The sequence below is a fragment of the Schistocerca nitens genome, chromosome 2 (genome assembly GCF_023898315.1).
Source record: "Schistocerca nitens isolate TAMUIC-IGC-003100 chromosome 2, iqSchNite1.1, whole genome shotgun sequence".
NCBI lineage: Eukaryota > Metazoa > Arthropoda > Insecta > Orthoptera > Acrididae > Schistocerca > Schistocerca nitens.
Genome location: NC_064615.1, coordinates 257,294,548 through 257,315,977, shown reverse-complemented (window position 1 = coordinate 257,315,977; position 21,430 = coordinate 257,294,548). Strand labels below are relative to the sequence as shown.

The 21,430-nt window shown below is 39.5% G+C and overlaps 1 protein-coding gene across 1 annotated transcript in view; it reads right to left on the bottom strand.

The window, feature by feature from the left end:
- Positions 1 to 1,277: 1,277 nt before the first annotated feature.
- LOC126234966 (ferredoxin-2, mitochondrial) overlaps positions 1,278 to 21,430 on the bottom strand; it is a 92,906-nt gene continuing 72,753 nt past the window's right edge. Inside the window, exons 8-9 of the mRNA XM_049943704.1 lie at positions 21,118 to 21,258; positions 1,278 to 1,641 (exon numbers count right to left, since the gene is read on the bottom strand). Of these exons, the coding sequence (XP_049799661.1) occupies positions 1,538 to 1,641; positions 21,118 to 21,258 (245 nt within the window). The 3' untranslated portion in view covers positions 1,278 to 1,537. The remainder of the gene's footprint in view (positions 1,642 to 21,117; positions 21,259 to 21,430) is intronic.

Genomic DNA, 21,430 nt, shown 5'->3' with positions numbered 1-21,430 from the left:
ATCTGCAACTCAGCACCACCACTATATGGTGAGTAGCAATCTCTCCATTTCATAATATTGTCATTATTCCAGCCTGGATTTTCCACTGTTGGATCTGGTGTACAATACTTATCTTCTTCACGGTGCTCAAACATCAGTATGTAAAATAACTTTAATTATCAAGACAATGGGAAGTCCAGGATGGAATACACACACACACACACACACACACACACACACACACACACACACACACACACACAGAGAGAGAGAGAGAGAGAGAGAGAGAGAGAGAGAGCAACTGTCTTCACACACACAAAGATGACAGAGGTCGTGTGTACGCAAGTTGTTTTGTGTGTGTGTGTTTTCTACTTCTGATGATGAAGAACTTAGTCCAAAAGCTGAACATTTCTAGCATTCTTTTTCACTGTGCCTGTCTATGCTTAGCCACCTCTATATGGTGAGCAGCTATCTATCCCTCCCATTGGTCACAGAAAAACAGTACACGATAACACAGAAAATACGAAGCATGAGGAGTGCTCTGAGTAACCAAATGGACATACAAGTTAAACAGACCAACCATGAATGAGAGAGCAACAACTAAATACAAAAATTTTTGTTGAGCAGGCATGATGATGATGAAGAAGAAACATCAAGCAGTCCTGGAGTGAAAAATGAGCCCAAATCAAACATGGCTCTGTATATTCATGTGGTGTAAAAGGATATAATGCACATTTAGGATAAGTAGATTTTAATTCAACAAGATCTTGGGAAGGAGTATGTCATGCTGTGGAACCACCCAGGATCCAAACAAGTAAATTATGTTGTCATGAGGTAGAAGCTTGGAAGATACACCTCCCACCCCATGCGTGTGTAGGGGGGAGCTGGGGGCGGGCAGGCGGGTGGGTACGTGCGCGTGTGCATGCATGCGAGCTTTTGTGAGGGACGGGGTGCATTTTTCAGTCTTTTTATGCGGCTGCCCACTCTCATTGCCAACTCTATTTTGTGAGAAGTCATTGACTCTCATGTGAATTATATTAATGTCAAAATTAGAGTACCCCTTGCATGATACACAGATGGAGGTGTGATTCTCTTACTTGGGCACAAGAATTGGTTTATTATTGTGTCACATATTCTAAATGCTTTATATGTTAATAGTTCTAATTTCTATGACTTGGCCAGAGTTAAGTGTCTTGTAAACACTGATCACTGGTACAATGCATAAGATAATTCAGATTTAAAACTTGACAGAATGGAAGGTTAGATCATTTCTTAAATAAAGTTCACAAACAATGCAGTTCATTTGCAATATACATATATTTACATCTCTTACAAAATATTTTCTTTTCATGAAATACTGTTGCAAATTACTTTACAATTACTCTTCATTACAATATATTTACAACATTTATGTCTATACTTGCTTTCTGTGTGAGATTCCCATTATGCTGGAGAACAACATATTTATACAAAACTGTAGCCATAGAGTACATTAAAAAAACACACACACAAAATATCTACACAGGCACTAATATGTTCATACAGTTAAGAGAACACTTTAGTGAGGTTTTGGTTTGTGTCCATCAACATAAAAGTTTCGGGTTGCTTTTGGAAGCTGAAGAACCATGCCATCATACTCCTTTTTCAAAATTATCTGGCAACCTGATGATAAAGAAATGCGTAAATCAAACTAGTAAAATACATAATCATACAATAGTACATAAAACTAACATTTAGATGTGCTTGGACTAGATAGCAGAAGTGCCTGCAAAGCCTTAACTAATTAACTACGTAACATTGCTGGAAATAAAAGAGCTGTTGACAGAGACCAAGCTCATTTCAGTTTCAGGTGTTGCTTTTCCTATTCATTGTCACTACATAAAAATTTGTATCTGAAACAAAGGGTCCAGTAATTGCCCATGTGAAATAGTAATCATATTTCTGTAAACACAACGTGTTAAATTCAGAGACCTTTAAAATGGTAACTATCTTATTTGCTCTCAAAGACTACACATATTTTACTTGTGATATCCAAAATACAAACTTATGTACCATACATCAGGATTTAAAGCTCTTTCAAAATGTTGCTACTGGATTTAAGTGTTTTTGCTACAGTTTATGAAAGAGACAGTTTGTTTCAACATGTGAACAATATTTTTTAGCTTTGTGTGTGCAGGATGAAGCAACAAAACTTGCTAATTTAGAAGGTCAATGAAACAAAAAATATTGTATTTACATTCTGATATCTGCTTTGCATTATTAATAACTGGAAATTTAAAATTACACTTTTATAAAAATTATATTGAGCAAATTACACCATTGTTTTAATCAAATTCTGAAGTTGCCGGTCAATTACAAACAGGCTACTTTTGAGCAAATGTTCTCCTTCAAAGGTACAAGAGTCCTCAAATGATTGGTATAAACAACGAGTTATAGATATCTCCATAAAGGTCACAAGTGGCTACATCAGAGGACCACACAGGCCACAGAAGATCAACCATCAAGTAGATCAGGCAACAAGGGAACTTCACTGCAAAATATGCATTACAGTACAGAATGGTGTGCCACAGTCACAAATCTGTTAAATACAAGGCAAGAAAGTTGTTATCTTGTTCACAAATCATAGCATTCACAATTACTAAATGGAGTTTTTTCAGAGAGAGAGAGAGAGAGACCAATGATCTCCACCATCCAACAATGCACACCAAATTATTAAGCACTCTGAATGAACGGGCCCCTCCTGAAGTTTACTGGGAATGTTATCACTTTAATAGCAGATGTTTTGTTTATTCACAGTTCCAGACAGATGAAAGGACACATTTTGAGGCAACTCTTCTAGCCATTCTTCACATGAATTTTGCCATGCAACCAAATCCTGTTGAGCACAGCCAACCTGTATGGATGGAAACTGGGATCATCATGAAGAATCCAGCTCACAGAACAATCAGAGCCAATGGGCAGCTGTATGCTTGTATGTCTAGCACTGAGGAGATCACAAAAATGACTATCTCATTGCTTTGTCATCCCCCTTGTCCATCGTATTGTCACCTCAAAGACGGTGGTAAATCTATTGCTCTTCTTCGTACATTTCCAGTTGCCCTAAGGTGTCAACCCACACAACAATTGACTGCCAGTTAGGAACAGAATTTCAAGCAGACAAATTCAGATGTACACGAAATGTATACTTGTCAACAACGATCAACCGACCATTACACAAGTTGGCCTCTAAGGAAAATGTATGATGCTTCTTTGTGCAATGAATTGTCGCTACTGAGGCAGGTGGTGTTGTTGTTGTTGTTGTTGTTGTGGTCTTCAGTCCTGAGACTGGTTTGATGCAGCTCTCCATGCTATTCTATCCTGCGTAAGCTTCTTCATCTCCCTGTACTAACTGCAACCTACATACTTCTGAATCTGATTAGTGAATTCATCTCTTGGTATCCCTCTACGACTTTAACCCCCCCCCCCTCCTGCCCTCCAATGCTAAATTTGTGATCCCTTGATGCCTCAGAACATGTCCTACCAACCAGTCCCTTCTTCGTGTCAAGTTGTGCCACAAACTCCTCTTCTCCCCAATTCTATTCAATACCTCCTCATTAGTTATATGATCTACCCATCTAATCTTCAGCATTCTTCTGTAGCACCACATTTCGAAAGCTTCTATTCTCTTCTTGTCCAAACTATTTATCGTCCATGTTTCACTGCCATACATGGCTACACTCCATTAAAATACGTTCAGAAACGACTTCCTGACACTTAAATCTATACTCGATGTTAACAAATTTCTCTTCTTCAGAAACACTTCCCTTGCCATTGCCAGTCTACATTTTATATCCTCTCTACTTCGCCCATCAGTTATTTTGCTCCACAAATAACAAAACTCCTTTACTACTTTAAGTGTCTCATTTCCTAATCTAATTCCCTCAGCATCACCCATCTTAATTCGACTACATTCCATTATCCTCATTTTGTTTTTGTTGATGTTCATCTTATATCCTCCTTTCAAGACACTGTCCATTCCGTTCAACTGCTCTTCCATGTCCTTAGCTGTCTCTGACAGAATTACAATGTCATCGGCGAACCTCAAAGTTTTTATTTCTTCTCCATGGATTTTAATACCTACTCCGAATTTTTCTTTTGTTTCCTTTACTGCTTGCTCAATATACAGATTGAATAACATTGGGGAGAGGCTACAACCCTGTCTCACTCCCTTCCCAACCACTGCTTCCCTTTCATGCCCCTCGATTCTTATAACTGCCATCTGGTTTATGTACAAATTGTAAATAGCCTTTAGCTCCCTGTATTTTACCCCTGCCATCTTTAGTTTTTGAAAGAGAGTATTCCAGTCAACATTGTCAAAAGCTTTCTCTAAGTCTACAAATGCTAGAAACGTAGGTTTGCCTTTCCTTAATCTTTCTTCTAAGATAAGTCGTAAGGTCAGTATTGCCTCACATGTTCCTACATTTCTATGGAATCCAAACTGATATTCCCCGAGGTTGGCTTCTACCAGTTTTTCCATTCGTCAGTAAAGAATTCGCGTTTGAAATTATTATATTCTTCTTGAAGTCTGAGGATTTTTCGCCTCCCTCATACATCTTGCTCACCAGATGGTAGAGTTTTGTCAGGACTGGCTCTCCCAATGCCATCAGTAATTCTAATGGAATGTTGTCTACTCTCGAGGCCTCGTTTCAGCTTAGGTCTTTCAGTGCTCTGTCAAACTCTTCACGCAGTATCATATCTCCCATTTCATCTTCATCTACATCCTCTTCCATTTCTATAATACTGTCCTCAAGTATATCGCCTTTGTATAGACCCTCTATATACTCCTTCCACCTTTCTGCTTTCCCTTCTTTGCTTAGAATTGGGTTTCCATCAAAGCTCTTGATATTCATGCAAGTGGTTCTCCTTTCTCCAAAGGTCTCTTTAGTTTTCCTGTAGGCAGTATCTATCTTACCCCTAGTGAGATAAGCCTCTACATCCGTACACTTGTCCTCTAGCCATCCCTGCTTAGCCATTTTGCACTTCCTGTCGATCTCTTTTTTGAGACGTTTGTATTCCTTTTTGCCTGCTTCATTTACTGCATTTTTATATTTCTCCTTTCATCAATTAAATTCAATATTTCTTTTGTTACCCAAGGATTTCTGCTAGCCCTCATCTTTTTACCTACTTGATGTTCTGCTGCCTTCACTATTTCATCCCTCTGAGGCAGGTGGTGAACACATTTCCTGATCCTCCATATCAAATGAGACCATCCCCACCACTGACCAACTACAAGTCCCTTTACAGTGCCCCATTCAAATTGGCAGGTTTCATTGCCATACCCTGTACTTTGAAAGTACTCTCTGCAGCCACCCCAGCTGAAGTAGCAGACAACATTGTAGAATGAAATTTTCACTTTGCAGCGGAGTGTGCGCTGATATGAAACTTCCTGCCAGATTAAAACTGTGTGCCGGGCCGAGACTCGAACTCGGGACCTTTGCCTTTCGCGGGCAAGTGCTCTACCAACAACATTGTATTTAACAACATTGTTTTTAATTTGCTACATCATCATTCACCCAAATCTTTTCAAATACTAAGAAATACAACAGTATACTAGCTTTTTTATAAAAAAAACAAATAATGCTTTACTATGCTTAGATAACTGCAGAATTATCTATAGTTGAATTGTGTCAATACAAGTTAATATGTAAAAATTTACTCTACAAATTGAAATGTCTACAAACTGATTGTGAGGAAACAGTGTAAACCACAGTCAGTGTACTAAAAAGAGAAGCAGTCAATGGATAGAGGACAAATGAATTTTGGTTTCTAATCACACACTAGCATTGCACAATACAGCCTGTTTATATTGTTGTTGTTGTTGTTGTTGTTGTCTCTACATCGAAGACACATTTGATGCAGCTATTTAAACTAGTCCATCTTGCATAAGCCTCATCACCTTGTATGAACTACTGCAACCTATATGCATTTTAGCCTGCTTATTGTAGCCGGGCTCTGGTCTCCCTCTACAATTTTTACACCATATAGCCCCTCTCCACTAACAAATTAATGATTCCACACAACAGTATACCAGCTTTTTTTAAAAAACATAATGCTTTACTATGGTTAGATAACCGCAGAATTATTTATAGTTGAATTGTGTCAACACAAGTTACTATGTAAAAACTTACTCTACAAACTGATTACAAGGAAAAAGTGTAAACTACAGTCTTTCTAAGAGGGATTATATATGTATACCAAAACGAGAAGCAATCTATGGATAGAGAACAAATGAATTTTGGTTTCTAATCACACACCAACATTGCACAATACAGCCTTTTTCATTGTTGTTGTTGTCTCCATATCAAAGACACATTTGATGCAGCTATCTAGGCTAGTCCATCCTGCATAAGCCTCATCACCTTTTAAGAGCTACTGCAACCTACATGCACTTTAGCCTGCTTATTGTAGTCAGGCTCTGGTCTACCTCTACAATTTTTATACCCCATCGCTACTCTCCATTAACAAATTAATGATTCCTTGATGCTTCAGGATGTGCCCTAATATCTGATCCCTTCTTTTAAGCAAACCTTGTCATACTTCCTTCCCTCATCAATTTGACTCAGTACTTCTTCAGTAAAATCTGTCCCACTCATCTAACCTGCAGTATTCTTCTGGTACACCATATCTGAAATGATTCTCCTCTCTTCTTTTCTGAACTGCTTATTGTCTACATTTGACTTACATACAAGGCTACCTCTAGACAAATACCTGCAGAAAAGACTTCCTAATACTCAAATTTACATTCAGTGATAACAAATTCCTCTTTCTCAGAGAAACATTTTCTTACTATTACCAGTCTGCATTTTATGTCCTCTCTACTTCAGCCATCCTCAGTTATGTTACAGTATAAAAAGTAAAACTCATCTTCCCAGTCCTTTTCAATCACTGACAGAACAGGAATGTGGTCAGTAAACCTCAAAGTTTTTATTTGTTCTCCCTGAAATTAAATTCCATTTCCAAATTTCTAATTGGTTTCCTTTGCTGTTTTCTCAGTGTACAGATTGAACAACATGGGAGATAGACTATTAACTGTGTCTCACTCCCTTCTCATCTGCCACTTCCCTTTCAGGCCCTTCAACTCATACAAACTGTACATAACCTTTCACGCCCTGTATTTCATCCCATCTGCCATGAGAATTTCAAACAGTTTACTCCTGTCAACATTTTCAAATAAGTTACAAATGCAGTAATAGTAAGTTTGACTTACTTCTGTCTATCTTCAGAAGTAACATCAACAGGGTGTATACGTGGACAAGAAAAAAAAAAAAAAATTCCCGGATTTACTGGTTAAAAATACACTTAATCCCGGTTGAAAACACACTTTTTTGGAAAGATTTTTGATGTGCAGCAACATGAACATATTACGGAAGCATAAACTGGAATTCCACCAAACACCACATGTTACTTTCCGAACCATTGTAATCGAGATTGCGATGCGCTTTTGTAAACCAGTAATATAGCTCAGATCACGTGATGACAGCGGATATTCAGACCCCAAGACACGTGATATAGTCAGCTAATAGCAACATCACTGTTAAGTAGCGCGGATACACAAACAGGAAAAGTTAATGTTTTAAATTAAAATAAATAGTGTTGCTACAGGAAAAGCAAAGCTTTCACATATAATATTGGTCTCTAAGGTTAATAAGCTGCAAGAGAAGCTAAGATTTCACATATAATGTTGATATTTTTTGCGCGTCTTACACTTTAAGATAGATCACACAAATGTGGCAGGAAAATTTTTGGCCGAGTCCAGTGACTTGTCCTCAAAGTTTTCCGCAGTTAATTAGCTACCACAGTGGAGAGAGAACTTCCCGTAGCACCTCATCAATTTGCTCATAATAACGACATGAATGTCTGATCTTCTGGGCTCGAATTACTTCTAAATGGCTCTTCATCAAACGATCTGTGATTTAAGAAAGTCATCGTGCATTCTCGCACATAGTTCAACTTGGGTAAAAGGAAATTTACTTTGAAAGTAACGTTTTTAAAATCACCATTCCCAATATTTTCCCGCGCCCTGTTAGAAATAAGTTCGTTTCAGCAGTTGTCAGAGAGCGCCAGATAACAGGTGCCATCGCGCTTTGGCAGCTACTATGACGCAGGAAGCCCGTATGTTCGTACGTGTAAAATATTAAAAGATCTTACGTTGTGTCATAAAAGAAACAAGACATCAGAGGATACTCCAAGAGCATCGGAATTTTGTGAACCATATTAAAATAGTACATTTAAAGTGCACACTTAAAGAGCACATTCGTGTGTCCAGATTCCCAATGAAGTAGGCCTCGACCTGATATTAAGCTTTTCAGTGTGGGTTTCGGGATGTAAATTTTCTTGGAGTACCAGTACTGTATTAACTCATTTTTGATTCTTTATTATGGCATAATGCCATATGTGCTACAAGATGAAAACGTGTACTTGAAATGCAGCAAGCAGTTGAAATTAGCCAATAGTATGGAACTAAACACTTCGTTTCAAACACATTGAATGCGTTGTTCTACAAGGCAATTAATGCTTGACTGTCAGAAAAGTGGAAATAAAATAAAATCTGAAACTAATAACATATATTAGCCTTCCGTAATTATGTGAATGTATTTTAATTCACTTGATAGCTCCCGGCCACAGAAATCCGTTTCGTTTTCATTTGACGTAAGAGCAGTAAACGAAGAGGAAACAGCAAAATCACTAAATGTAAACACGGGTCACATGGAGACTACCCACTTCCCCACTATAACTCAGACTGCTCTGCACATCAACCCCGGATCTACAATATTTCCGAACCGGGGCAATACTAAGATAGTGCCCCCCACCCACCCTCAGGCATTTGAGATACGACGTCAAAAATTCAAAAAAATCGAATTTTCAAAAAAGTGTTCATTTTGTAGCGCACATCTTTCTGAAGAGAATGATACACAAAACATATATGTTCAAGGAAATGTAAGACACTTTATTTGGTCTTAAGTGTGCCAGAGTGCAGTGCCAGCCCTCTTCATACAACATTCTTCTATCGCACGTCACTGTATTTCGCTCCATGGAATTGAAACGTGTATATTTTGTACTGGATACCATCAGCCTATAAGCAGGACAGTGTAAATTAAAATGTCCTGTTGTGCCTTTCTTGCTCCTAATCGCCCAGTTTGACATCCTGCCCCTCTTTAAAAAAAACTATCAATTAATACTGGGTGGGATTATTTGTTATCGGTAAAACAAGAACTCTTCAGAAAATTTGCACTCTTTATTGTTTGTTAGCTAAAAATTTCTGTTTTGGGTGACATAAAATTAAATATAGGATACATAAAACCAATAAAGACAAGAGACAAGCAAGACAGTACACAATTCTTCAACCCTTAGCTCCTAACATTGGTTTCTCTCTAATCTTGCTACAGCTTTACATTGCGTGCTTTCCTTTTGGCAAAAGAAACTATTACCTCATCAAAGTTCGTCAAACGTTTTGCTACTTGAAAAATCGAAATATCGTTGTCTAATACTGCGTAAGCTGTTAATACAAATAGTACCCAAGACTTCTGTGGTTTCTCGATCTGATTACGTCTATTTTGTCACTGTCTGCTTGATAAAACAAAATAGGCCTTTCTAACACTGTAGAAATTGTAACACACACCAAATGAACGAGACTGGTTTGGTACAAATGGTCATTTTTATAACATCCAGTTTCTCGAGCATGAGATCGAAAAGTAGTAGTACGAGATTTTTATCCTAATTCTGGAACTATTCCTGCCTTTGTCAAAACTGATACGCCCATTAACTTCACTAACCCCGCCAGAATCACCGGTTTAGTTATCCCTGATTATTCTCCGGTTAGGTGTTGGTATTTTTGTACAAACCATTTTCCGCCCTACTTCCAGAATAGAACTTAAGCGGCTGCTAGACGGGGACTGTACAACTGGCCCTTACTACAGTAGCGATCTGGCCAAAAATTTTCTGACAAAATTTCATTTTCTTGATACACCGAGAAGATAATAGGTAAACTTTCTTACCTGTTATTTCTGTTAGCCGTTTATTTCCACTCTGGTAGTCTGACTATTGATTTCCCTAGTAATTATAAAAACGCTGATTATTCGCAAACCCAATCAACAACATAATCAGACAGCGATTGGCGTTAACTCGTTCGGCTTCACTCCGCTCAGCACGTATAGCCCGGTCCCCTTCTGCCTGCTGGAAATTTTATTTCTAGATGTGACAAGGATTCCCCTGACAGACATCACATACACTATGCACGCATAAAAAAAATCAACTTATGATTCATTCAGAAATCAACTTACAGTGTGTTCAAAAACCAACAGGTATGCATTTCAAAATCATATGAGTAATCGATAGACCAACGTGTGCTGGATACTAGGAGCTTTGTGAAACAAGGTATTTTCTCCTTAAGAAAATGAATTTGGCGACCCCCCCGCCCCCCCCCCCAATTGTCTCGCGGGTCAGATACGTCGGTTTGCGCACCCCCCCCCCTCCCCCCTTCCAACTCTCCATCATAGATCTGCGCCTGCTGCGTATGCGTGAATCTGGCAGCTTCAGTGCGACGGTAAAATATTTCCTGGTTGCATCTAGCTGCTTGCTGCGACTGCTTACACTTATACAGCTAACAGCCGCATTTCTGTAGCCAGAAGGGGGAGAAGGTACAACTCATATGCCACTCAACTCTGCATGCGCATGAGACTGCTCGTAACTGCTACGATGAATCTGATGTAAAGAAATGTGACGTTATACTCATCGGAGGCAATTTGTTGTTATGAAGCATTGCATAGTCTTCCTAAAGCCTTTGACACATTTTGCTGTTGGCAGACAGCTTGTACGAGCACTATGTTTTGTTGTTGTATATGGCACATTTCCTATGCAATTTATGTTTTATTTTCATATCTTTTCTCGTTCTCATTCTATTGTTGCAGTATTATTCTGCAGTAGCAGGATACAGTAAGATCCTTTGTTAGAGTATCGATTCTTACAAAAAAAAATTTAACTGAAAACTAAAACAACGAAAAATTCCCGGGCTTTTTCCCGGTTTTCTCCCGGATGAAGAAATTCCCGGGTTTTTCCCGGATCTCCTGGTTGTCCCGGGTTGTATATACCCTGATCAAACAATGGAAAATCCAGGATGGAATGTAATAATATTATGAGAGGGAAAGTTGCTACTCACCATATTGCACAGATACTATGACACACATAAGCACAACAAAAAGATTTTCACACTTAAGCCTTTCGGCCAATGGCCTTTGTCAATAATTCACACACACACACACACACACACACACACACACACACACACACACACACACACACACACGCAAATGCAACTCACACACACAACTGCAGTCGTGTGTTTGAGCTGTGTTTGCTTGTGTGTGTGTGTGTGTGTGTGTGTGTGTGTGTGTGTGTGTGTGCGCGCGCGCGCGTGTGTGTGTGCATGTGTGTCGGCGGGCGTGCATGTGTGTCGGCGGGCGTGCATGTGTGTGTCTATTGTTGACAAAGGCCATTGGACAAAAGCTTCAAGTGTGTAAATCTTTTTGTTGTGCCTATCTGGGACTCAGCATCTCCGTTATATGGTGAGTATCAACTTTCCTTCTCATAATATTGTTCAAAAGTAAGATATTAAATGAGTATCGCCTCACTTGTTTCTAAATTTCATCAGAACCCTAACTGATGTTCTCCAAGGTTGTTTGTAAACAATTTGTGTCAGCACAATTTTGTCATAGACAGACATGGTTGGAGGCCATGGCTCTTACATACACACATATTAAAAAACGTTTTGTGTCACCCAGGTTCCCAGAACCCCTGAAGATAGACGCTGACTGGATACTGTATCACAGACATAGTCCCTTTGACTGTTCAGAGATGTCACTAAACCTGCCCAAAGATGTAAACAACCATGCATGAGCAACGCCTTATTAGACGGAGGGAGTCCGACAGCCGATCAGTTCCAGTCATTCCAACAGGAAGGAGGTACACAGCTCGTGTTGCCTGCAGTTCAACCACGCCCAGACGGTCAGTACCGCAGTTCGATCATGTCCTCATTGTTACTTTGTGTGAGGAACAACTCTCAACAAGGGAAGTGTTCAGGCATCTCGGAGTGAACCAAAGTGATGTTCTTCAAACATGGAGGAGATACAAAGAGACATGAACTGTCAATGACACGCCTCGCTCAGGCTGCACAAGGGCTACTACTGCAGTGGATGACTGCTACCTACGGATTATCACTAGCAGGAACCCTGACAGCAATGCCACCATGTTGAATAATGCTTTTTGTGCAGCCACAGGATGTCGTGTTATGACTCAAACTGTGCGCGACAGGCTGCATGATGCGCAACCTCACTCCCAACGTCCATGGCGAGTTCCATCTTTGCAACCACGACACCATGCAGCATGGGTTCAGATAGGCCCAACAACATGCCAAACAGACCGCTCAGCACTGGCATCATGTTCTCTTCATCGATGAGTGTCGCATATGCCTTCAACCAGAAAAACGTCGAAGACGTGTTTGGAGGCAACCCAGTCACACTGAACACCTTAGGCACACTGTCCAGCGAGTGCAGCAAGGAGGTGGTTCCCTGCTGTTTTGGGGTGGCATTATGTGGGGCCAACGTACACTGCTGGTGGTCATGGAAGGCGCCATAACAGCTGTAAAATATGTTAATGCCATCCTCCGACTGATAGTGCAACCATATCGGTAGCATATTGGCGAGGCATTTGTCTTCATGGACAACAATTCGTGCCCCCATCATGCACATCTTGTGAATGACTTCCTTCAGGATAACGACACCACTCAACTAGAGTGGCCAGTATGTTCTCCAGACATGAACCCTATCGAATACACCTGGGATAGATTGAAAAGGGCTCTTTATGGACGACGTGACCCACCAACCACTATGAGGGATCTACACCGAATCGCCGTTGAGGAGTGGGACAATCTGGACCAACAGTGCCTTGATGAATTTGTGGACAGTATGCCACTACGTATACAGAAATGCATCAACGCAAGAGGACATGCTACTGGGTATTTGAGGCACCGGTGTGTACAGCAATCTGCACCACCACCTCTGAAGGTGTCACTGTATGGTGGTACAACATGCAATGTGTGGTTTTCAAGAGCAATAAAAAGGCGCAAATGATGTTTATGTTGATCTCTATTCCAATTTTCTGTACAGGTTCCGGAACTCTCGGAAACGTGGTGATGAAAAACTTTTTTTGATGTGTGCAAAATAAATTGTTGGCTGGTTGCTATTCACCATCAACAATCTAATTTGTGTCAGTATTTTACATCCATGACGTGTCAGTATTTTGCATCCATGACTTACTACGCCTATGGCTGGGTAATAGTCAAATCCTGTCAACACTTGTCTCCTTTCAATCTGGATTTATAACATTCTTCTTAAAATCTGAGGGTATAATGTATCTTGCAGACTAGGAGTAGTTTGTGGGGCCAGCCATACCCAGTGTAATCTACTATAGCAACACGAGTGTACTATCATCCACCCTTATGCAATATTTGAAATTTCAGCAGCGTGCTTGTAATTTGATTTGAGGCATTGTCAGCAGAGCTGGTCATTGTCGCCAGCACAACACGAGGCAGTCAGTGTGTGTTGGGCATGGCATAAGCACGTAGAAATAGACATACTGTAATTAAATCACTTTATGCGGAAATTGGCAATACTTCTACTAATGCTTTGCTGCAATGTGATTCGAGTACTGAGAAGAACTGTACCAAAGCATATGTTTTTAAGGAAATTTGCTGTATTTGCTAACAAATGGAAAGTGTTGTAGCTCGCAGTGTTGATGTCCACCAGAGCACTAATAAACTTCAGTAACATGAAACTGATCTGTGCTTCTTGTTTATAGGGTTGGGTTAGGTTGGGTTGGGTTGGGTTGGGTTGTGTTGGGTTGTTTGGGGAAGGAGACCAGACAGCGAGGTCATCGGTCTCATTGGATTCCCACTAAGGTAAGTCTTTCAGCTCCCGGGATTGGAATGACTCCTTACCCTCTCCCTTAAAACCCACATCCTTTCGTCTTTCCCTCTCCTTTCCTCTTTCCTGATGAAGCAACCGTTGGTTGCAAAAGCTTGAATTTTGTGTGTGTTTTTATGTTTGTTTGTGTGTCTATCAACATACCAACGCTTTCGTTTGATAAGTTACATCATCTTTGTTTTTAGATATATTTTTCCCACATGGAATGTTTCCCTCTTTTATATTCATAAAACATTAAAAGATCTTACATTATGTCATAAAAGAAACAAGACATCAGAGGATACTTCAAGAGCGTCGGAATTTCATGAGCCATACTAAAACACATAATTTGGCTTAAAATGCACATTCGTATGCAAATTTTCTTGGAGTACCAGTACTGTATTATCTCATGTTTGGTTCTTTATTATGGCATAATGCCATACGTGCACTTGATATGCAGCGAACATTTGAAACTAGGCAATAGTGTGAAATTAAACACTTCGTTTCAAATAAATTGATTGCCTCAACAGAAAAGATTAATAAAAGCCAAATCTCTTTAGCAAACCGGCCAAAATAACTTCATTGTTCTGTAAGGCGATTAATGTTTGACTGTCAGAAAGGTGGAAAGAAAATCTAAAACTAATAACATACTTTAGCCTTCCGTAATTACGTGAGCGTATTTTAATTCATTTGATAGCTCCTGGCCACAAAAATCCGTTTTGTTATCATTTAACGCGAGAGCAATAAACAAAGAGGAAACAACAAAATCACTAAACATAAACACAGGTCACGTGGAGACGACCCACCTCCCCACCACAACTCAGACTGCTCTGTGCATCAACCCCAGATTTACTAATTTCTGAACCGGGGCAATATTAAGTAGTGGCGCCCAACCACACATCTGTAACGAGAAGCGGGAGAAGATACTACTCATACACAACTTAACTGCGCATGCACAAGAGCCCGCCCGCAACTGCTCAAACGAATCTAATTTAAACAGTTGTCACGCCACGCTCATCGGAGGCAATTTGTTGTTACAAAGCATTGCATAGTCTTCCTAAAGCCTTTGACACACTTTGCTGTTGGCAGACTCTTGTATGAGCACTGTTTTGCTGTTGTGTACGGCACATTTCCTTTGCAACTTAAGTTTTATTTTCTTTATTTTTTTTTTTTTTTTTTTTTTCCTCCTGTTCATGTTTTGTTGCTGCAGTATTATTCTGCAGTAGCGGGATACAGTAATATCCTTTGTTAGAGTATTGGTTCTTACCAGTCAAAATCACAAAAATTTAACTGGAAACCAAAACAATGAAAAATTCCCAGAATTCTAAACAATTCCCGGGTTTTTCCAGGTTTTCTACCGGATGAAAAAATTCCCGGGTTTTTCCCGGATCTCCCGGTTGTCCCGGGTCGTATACACCCTGTAATAAAAAATGGGGGTTCCTACTTTAAAAAAACGAAGTTGATATCCGTTTCACCTATGGCAGCGCCATTTAGTGGGCCAACCATAGTGCCATCTGGTTTCCCCCTTCAAGCTAGACAAGTTTCGTTCTTTGTAGTTTTTTCATTTGATGTTTATTTCGTGAGATATTTGGCCCGGTCACGATCAATGGATCACCCTGTATGTACATACTCACTTGAAAATGACATAATGGCTAGAAGTGAACAATAAGTAAAATATAAAACTTTTGTTTGAATGAATAGACAATCTGACAATCTCAGTGGGAAAAAGTTGTTTCTTTTAGTCTATTTATTGTTCTTGTGTGCCCCAAAATGAAGAACACAAATATAAAGTGCTGGACAACTCGTCACAGAGTTGATACATCACATATGCTTTGACAAGCTATTCTATCTTAATAATGTATTGCTTCACCAGTGGTTTATTGGAGTATATGATAATGGCACACCGTGTAGTACAGGTTTTACACAAGAAGCCATTCATACAGTTATTTTCCATTCTGTAAGGGGGCGTGGTTTGTCATGTCGCATGGATTATGAATGGATTATGCATGGAGAAAGTTATTCTGGGAGGCATGCCTCTAAATTGCTTCAACGTCTTCCTTTAATCCAACCTGGTGGAGGATTCCAAAACTCTCTCGTAACAATTAGGAAGTCCTTTGGGGTAATGACTTCCTAGTTGTAATGAAAGTTTTGGAATCCCCATCAGTTTGGATTAAAGGATGATGTTGAAGCAATTCAGAGGCATGCTGCTATATTTGGCATCGGTAGCTTTGATCAACATGCAAGTATTACAAAGATTCTCCATGGACTCAAATGGGAATCCCTGGAGGGAAAGTGCAGTTCTTTTCATGAAACACTATTGAGAAAATTTAGAGAACCAGCATTTGAAGCATAACTGCAGAACCATTCTACTGCCACCAAAGTACATTTCACATACGACCCTTGAAGTTAAGGGAAATTAGGGTTCATATGGACACACATAGACAGTTGTTATACCATCACTCCTTCAGCAAGTGGAACAGGAAAGGAAATCACTAGTAGTGGTACAAAGCACCCTCAGTCATACGCCATACAGTGCCTTGAGGGGTATGTGTGTAGATGTAGATGTATTGAGAAAGGTGTTCTCTGTCCTGTTCCTCATTTTCTATTTTTCCCTTTCTTTGGATATGGGGAAAGATAGAAATGAAACGAAATTAAATGAAATGTCATGTGGTTAGGGCCTCCCGTCGGGTAGACAGGTCACCTGGTGCAAGTCCTTTTAGTTGATGCCACATAGGTGACTTGCATGTTGATGAGGATGATATGATGAGGGAGACAACACAACACCCAGTCTCAGAGAGGAGAAAATCTCTGGTCCAGCTGGTTTTCGAACCTGGGCCCCTTGCATAGTGTTTTGCCATACTGACAACTCAGTTATGAAGCCACACAGAAAGCTACAAATCATCACTGGATAGTTTCTCAACAGAAAAGTAATTACAATTTAAGTTAAACTGAAGAACATGATTTGTAATTACTCTTAGTTTATACATGGTCCAATCACATTAAAGTGACCAATACCTATGTTCAACATCAATGTGTAATAACCACTCACAGAATGCAGGTGGCAGCACTAGCACCAGACAGCATGTAAAGTGTGTCGGGGACACACGGAAAACACTGCAGTCCTCATTGTATTGTGGAAACGGAGAGATTTATCAGATGTTCAAAAGGGTATGATCACTGGCTTTTGGGCCAAGGATGGAAGCATCTCCAAAACGACTACGTCTGTAAACTTTTTGTATGCGACCATGATTAAAGTATACTGTGCAAGGCAAAATGGCACTATTCAAAACCAGTGACGAGATAACTGTGGTCCACTACAGGCCTTAGAAGACAGGGGTGAATGACTGTTGCAGAAATGTGAGCATGTAAACAGATATTCAATTGTTGAGCAACTGACCGCCCAGATGAACCAAGGGCCTACAAACAGCGTCTCCTCAATGACCATTCAGTGAACAATGCTATGTATGGGCCTCTGCAGCAGGTTGGTTGGTTGGTTCATGCATCCATGCTGACTGCTGTTCATCAGCAAGGAAAGCTGGAATTTGCACAGCAGTCCCGCAACTGGACGTCCACTGGATGGCGGCAAGTGGTCTTTTCAGATGTATCATGTTTTATGCTCCCCCATCTGAAAGGAAACATCCTGTACCTATTTTTGGAAGGGTCCAGGCAGGATGAGGGAGCGTTATGGTGTGGGGATTGTATTTGTGGTATTCCCTGGATGATCTCGTCATTCTGAAGGATACAATGGATCAACGCAAGTATACATATATCATTTAGAACCATGTCCACCCCTACATCTACATGCAGTTTGATTTTCCTCCATACAATGTCATCCAACAGTGGGACAATCCAATATGACATACAGCTTGCAGTATACGTGCATCGTTTGAAGAGCAACAAGATGAATAATAATTTAATGGATGATTGACGTGATCAAATGTGCCAAACAGTCTCCCCATCCCATTCCCCTGCACCCCCCCCCCTCCCAAGAGCTGCCCTCATTTATTGTGAAAGGCTATTTTCATCTCTTGGGATGATATTAATCGACAGCTTTTGAAATTACTATGTTACTGCTTAGATCTTCTTTTAACCTTTGCTTACAAACAGACGGGGAAAATATGTGTGTGTGTGTGTGTGTGTGTGTGTGTGTGTGTGTGTGTGTGTGTGTTTTATTACTGGTGATAAGCAAGCAACTAAAATTCAGTCAGCTGTATTACTTTTGAATTATTTGTTTATGATATGGTACCTAAGCAGTAACTGGTCTCTAATAATTTGACAGGTGTTGACAGATGTGAAAATTACCAAACTATCAGTTTAATAAGTCACAGCTGCAAAATACTGACGCGTATTCTTTACTGACGAATGGAAAAGCTGATAGAAGCCGACCTCGGGGAATATCAGTTTGGATTCCGTAGAAATGTTGGAACACGTGAGGCAATACTGACCCTACGACTTGTCTTAGAAGAAAGATTAAGGAAAGGCAAACCTACATTTCTAGCATTTGTAGACTTAGAGAAAGCTTTTGACAAGGGTGATTGGAATACTCTCTTTCAAATTCTGAAGGTGGCAGGGGTAAAATACAGGAAGCGAAAGGCTATTTACAATTTGTACAGAAACCAGATGGCAGTTATAAGAGTCAAGGGGCATGAAAGGGAAGCAGTGGTTGGGAAGGGAGTGAGACAGGGTTGTAGCCTTTCCCCGATGCTATTCAATCTGTATATTGAGCCAGCAATAAAGAAAACAAAAGAAAAGTTCGGAATAGGTATTAAAATCCATGGAGAAGAAGTAAAAACTTTGAGGTTCGCCGATGACATCGTAATTCTGTCAGAGACAGCAAAGGACTCGGAAGAGCAGTTGAACGGAATGGACAGTGTCTTGAAAGGAAGGTATAAGATGAATATCAACAAAAACAAAACGAGGATAATGGAATGTAGTCGAATTAAGTCAGGTGATGCTGAGGGAAATAGATTAGGAAATGAGACACTTAAAATAGTAAAGGAGTTTTGCTATTTGGGGAGCAAAATAACTGATGATGGTCGAAGTAGAGAGGATATAAAATGTAGATTGGCAATGGCACAGAAAGCGTTTCTGAAGAAGAAAAATTTGTTAACATCGAGTATAGATTTAAATGTCAGGAAGTCGTTTCTGAACGTATTTGTAGGGAGTGTAGCCATGTATGGAAGTGAAACATGGACGATAAATAGCTTAGACAAGAAGAGAATAGAAGCTTTCGAAATGTGGTGCTACAGAAGAATGCTGAAGATTAGATGGGTAGATCTATGATATTATTGGATTAAGGACATTTTTGCATATGAGAAAAGGACAGCCATCGAGCTGTAGTTTGTAATGATACTAAGCATGACAACGCGAGAGTAAAGAAACAAAATCTGTTTATAATGTGCGCCTATACCAAGACGCGCGACCAGCGTTTAAAAGGTACTTTTAAACACTATGACTCGCTGGGCGCTGATATTTAAAATCATTGCCGCAGCGCTTGATAGCGAGAAGCTGCGAAACAGAAGAAAGAACAATTTATCATTTGTTAGGAAAATTCTAGAGTCTTTATAGTTGGTTGTACTTCTGGTCGCCGATATGTTAACATGTACTTCATTACCTTTGATGTTTGGTCACCGACTTGTTAAGACGTGTTGTGTAGCACCGCTACAAGTTATATTTCATTTAGTGTGAAAAACCACGCTATCACCAAGAAAAAAGAAACGCTTTTGTAAACCTTGTGACGATAAAAAATACTTACGCGCACGCCAGGACATTTAATTTTTACAAAATATCACACATACAAAAGCAGCGATTGTTGGACTGCTCCATGTATGAGAAAAACATAAAAATATAAGTTTTGTATTCATTGTAAATTTGTTAATGTTTATAGTTTAACGCCTTTGTTCTTTGAGAATATATTGATGCTTCACTGTACAGAAAATCTATGCTTATTCTTTTCTTTAAATTAATCACAAATAATGTTTATGTTTAAATGAACTTTGTTACAGGTTCGCTCTTTATCGCGGTGTCTCGATTGTATTTGGGAGACCATTAATGTGTTCAGTTTCCGATCTGACAACTTTTTTACAAAATTTCACTGTTTTGCATTTTTTTTTTTTTTATTATTCAAATAGGTCCCTTAGGTAATTTCATTGAAGAGTCTGATTGCGTGAAAGGAATCCGGGTTAAGAGGTCATTTGAGAAACTATTTTCACGCAATCAATCTGTACGTCTCCTGAACACAATCGAGAACCGGCGCATCGTCGATCATTCATTAATTTTTCTCTCTTTCCAAGTCGTACCAAAAAACGGCCAAGGAGAACTGCCGTGAGTACGCAATCTAGTGTTAAAAGGTTGCATTCTTTATCTTGTCGGCAAACATTGCCATAAATTATCATCATCAATGTTATATTTGGTTAAATACGAAAAGCAAAAATAGCCTTTTAACGCTAGAGATCACATAACTAATGAGGAGGAATTGAATAGAATTGGGGAGAAGAGGAGCTTGTGGCACAACTTGACTAGGAGAAGGGATCGGTTGGTAGGACATGTTGTGAGACATCGAGGGATCACCAATTTAGTATTGGAGGGCAGCGTGGAGGGTAAAAATCGTACAGGGAGACCAAGAGATGAATACACTAAGCAGATTCAGAAGGATGTAGGCTGCAGTAGGTACTGGGAGATGAAGAAGCGTGCACAGGATAGAGTAGCATGGAGAGCTTCATCAAACCAGTCTCAGGACTGAATACAACAACAACAACAACATTTCTGCCCAAACAACCAAAGAGTAAACGATATATTTATTCCCCATTTTTATTTTTGATTTTGTGTGGCTTTGGCTTCTGTTGTTGTCTTTTATTTTTGGTATATCTCTAACATGTTGCTTGTCCCCTTGTAACTTGTTTTTAGATCTTGTATGTTGTTAGCATTTATTGTTGTTTCCCTCAAATTCTATCCTGTTTCACTTTTATTGATATGGATCGAGTTCGATTCTTACAAACTGCCTATTCCTCCATTTATTTCCTTAGCCTTGCCCACAGAAGCATTCAAACTTTCAAAAACTACTGAATTTAGCATCTTTTGTACGTATCTGTCACAATCTGCTGCTCTATGCAACTTGATAATCAAAATAATGATGTTTTCTTACCTAGTCTTGAATTTTCCTTAAGAAAGGGAGCAAGATCAAGCAGGTCCTCTTCTTGTTCTTCAGCTGGAGGAAGTTTGTCCAAATAATCTCCAAGCACATAAATATGGCAAGTTGTGCAAGCTAACGATGCTTCACAAGCACCTGCCAATAAAACATATCAATGATATTACAGGTGACAATATCAGCTGAGACAAATAGTAACAGCAATAGGGTATTTGACTGTTTTCTGGAAATTGTCTTAAAAGATTAATTATGTTATTTTATGCTCAAAACATTCTTTTTTCCTCATGAATTTCAGCATTCATATAAATAA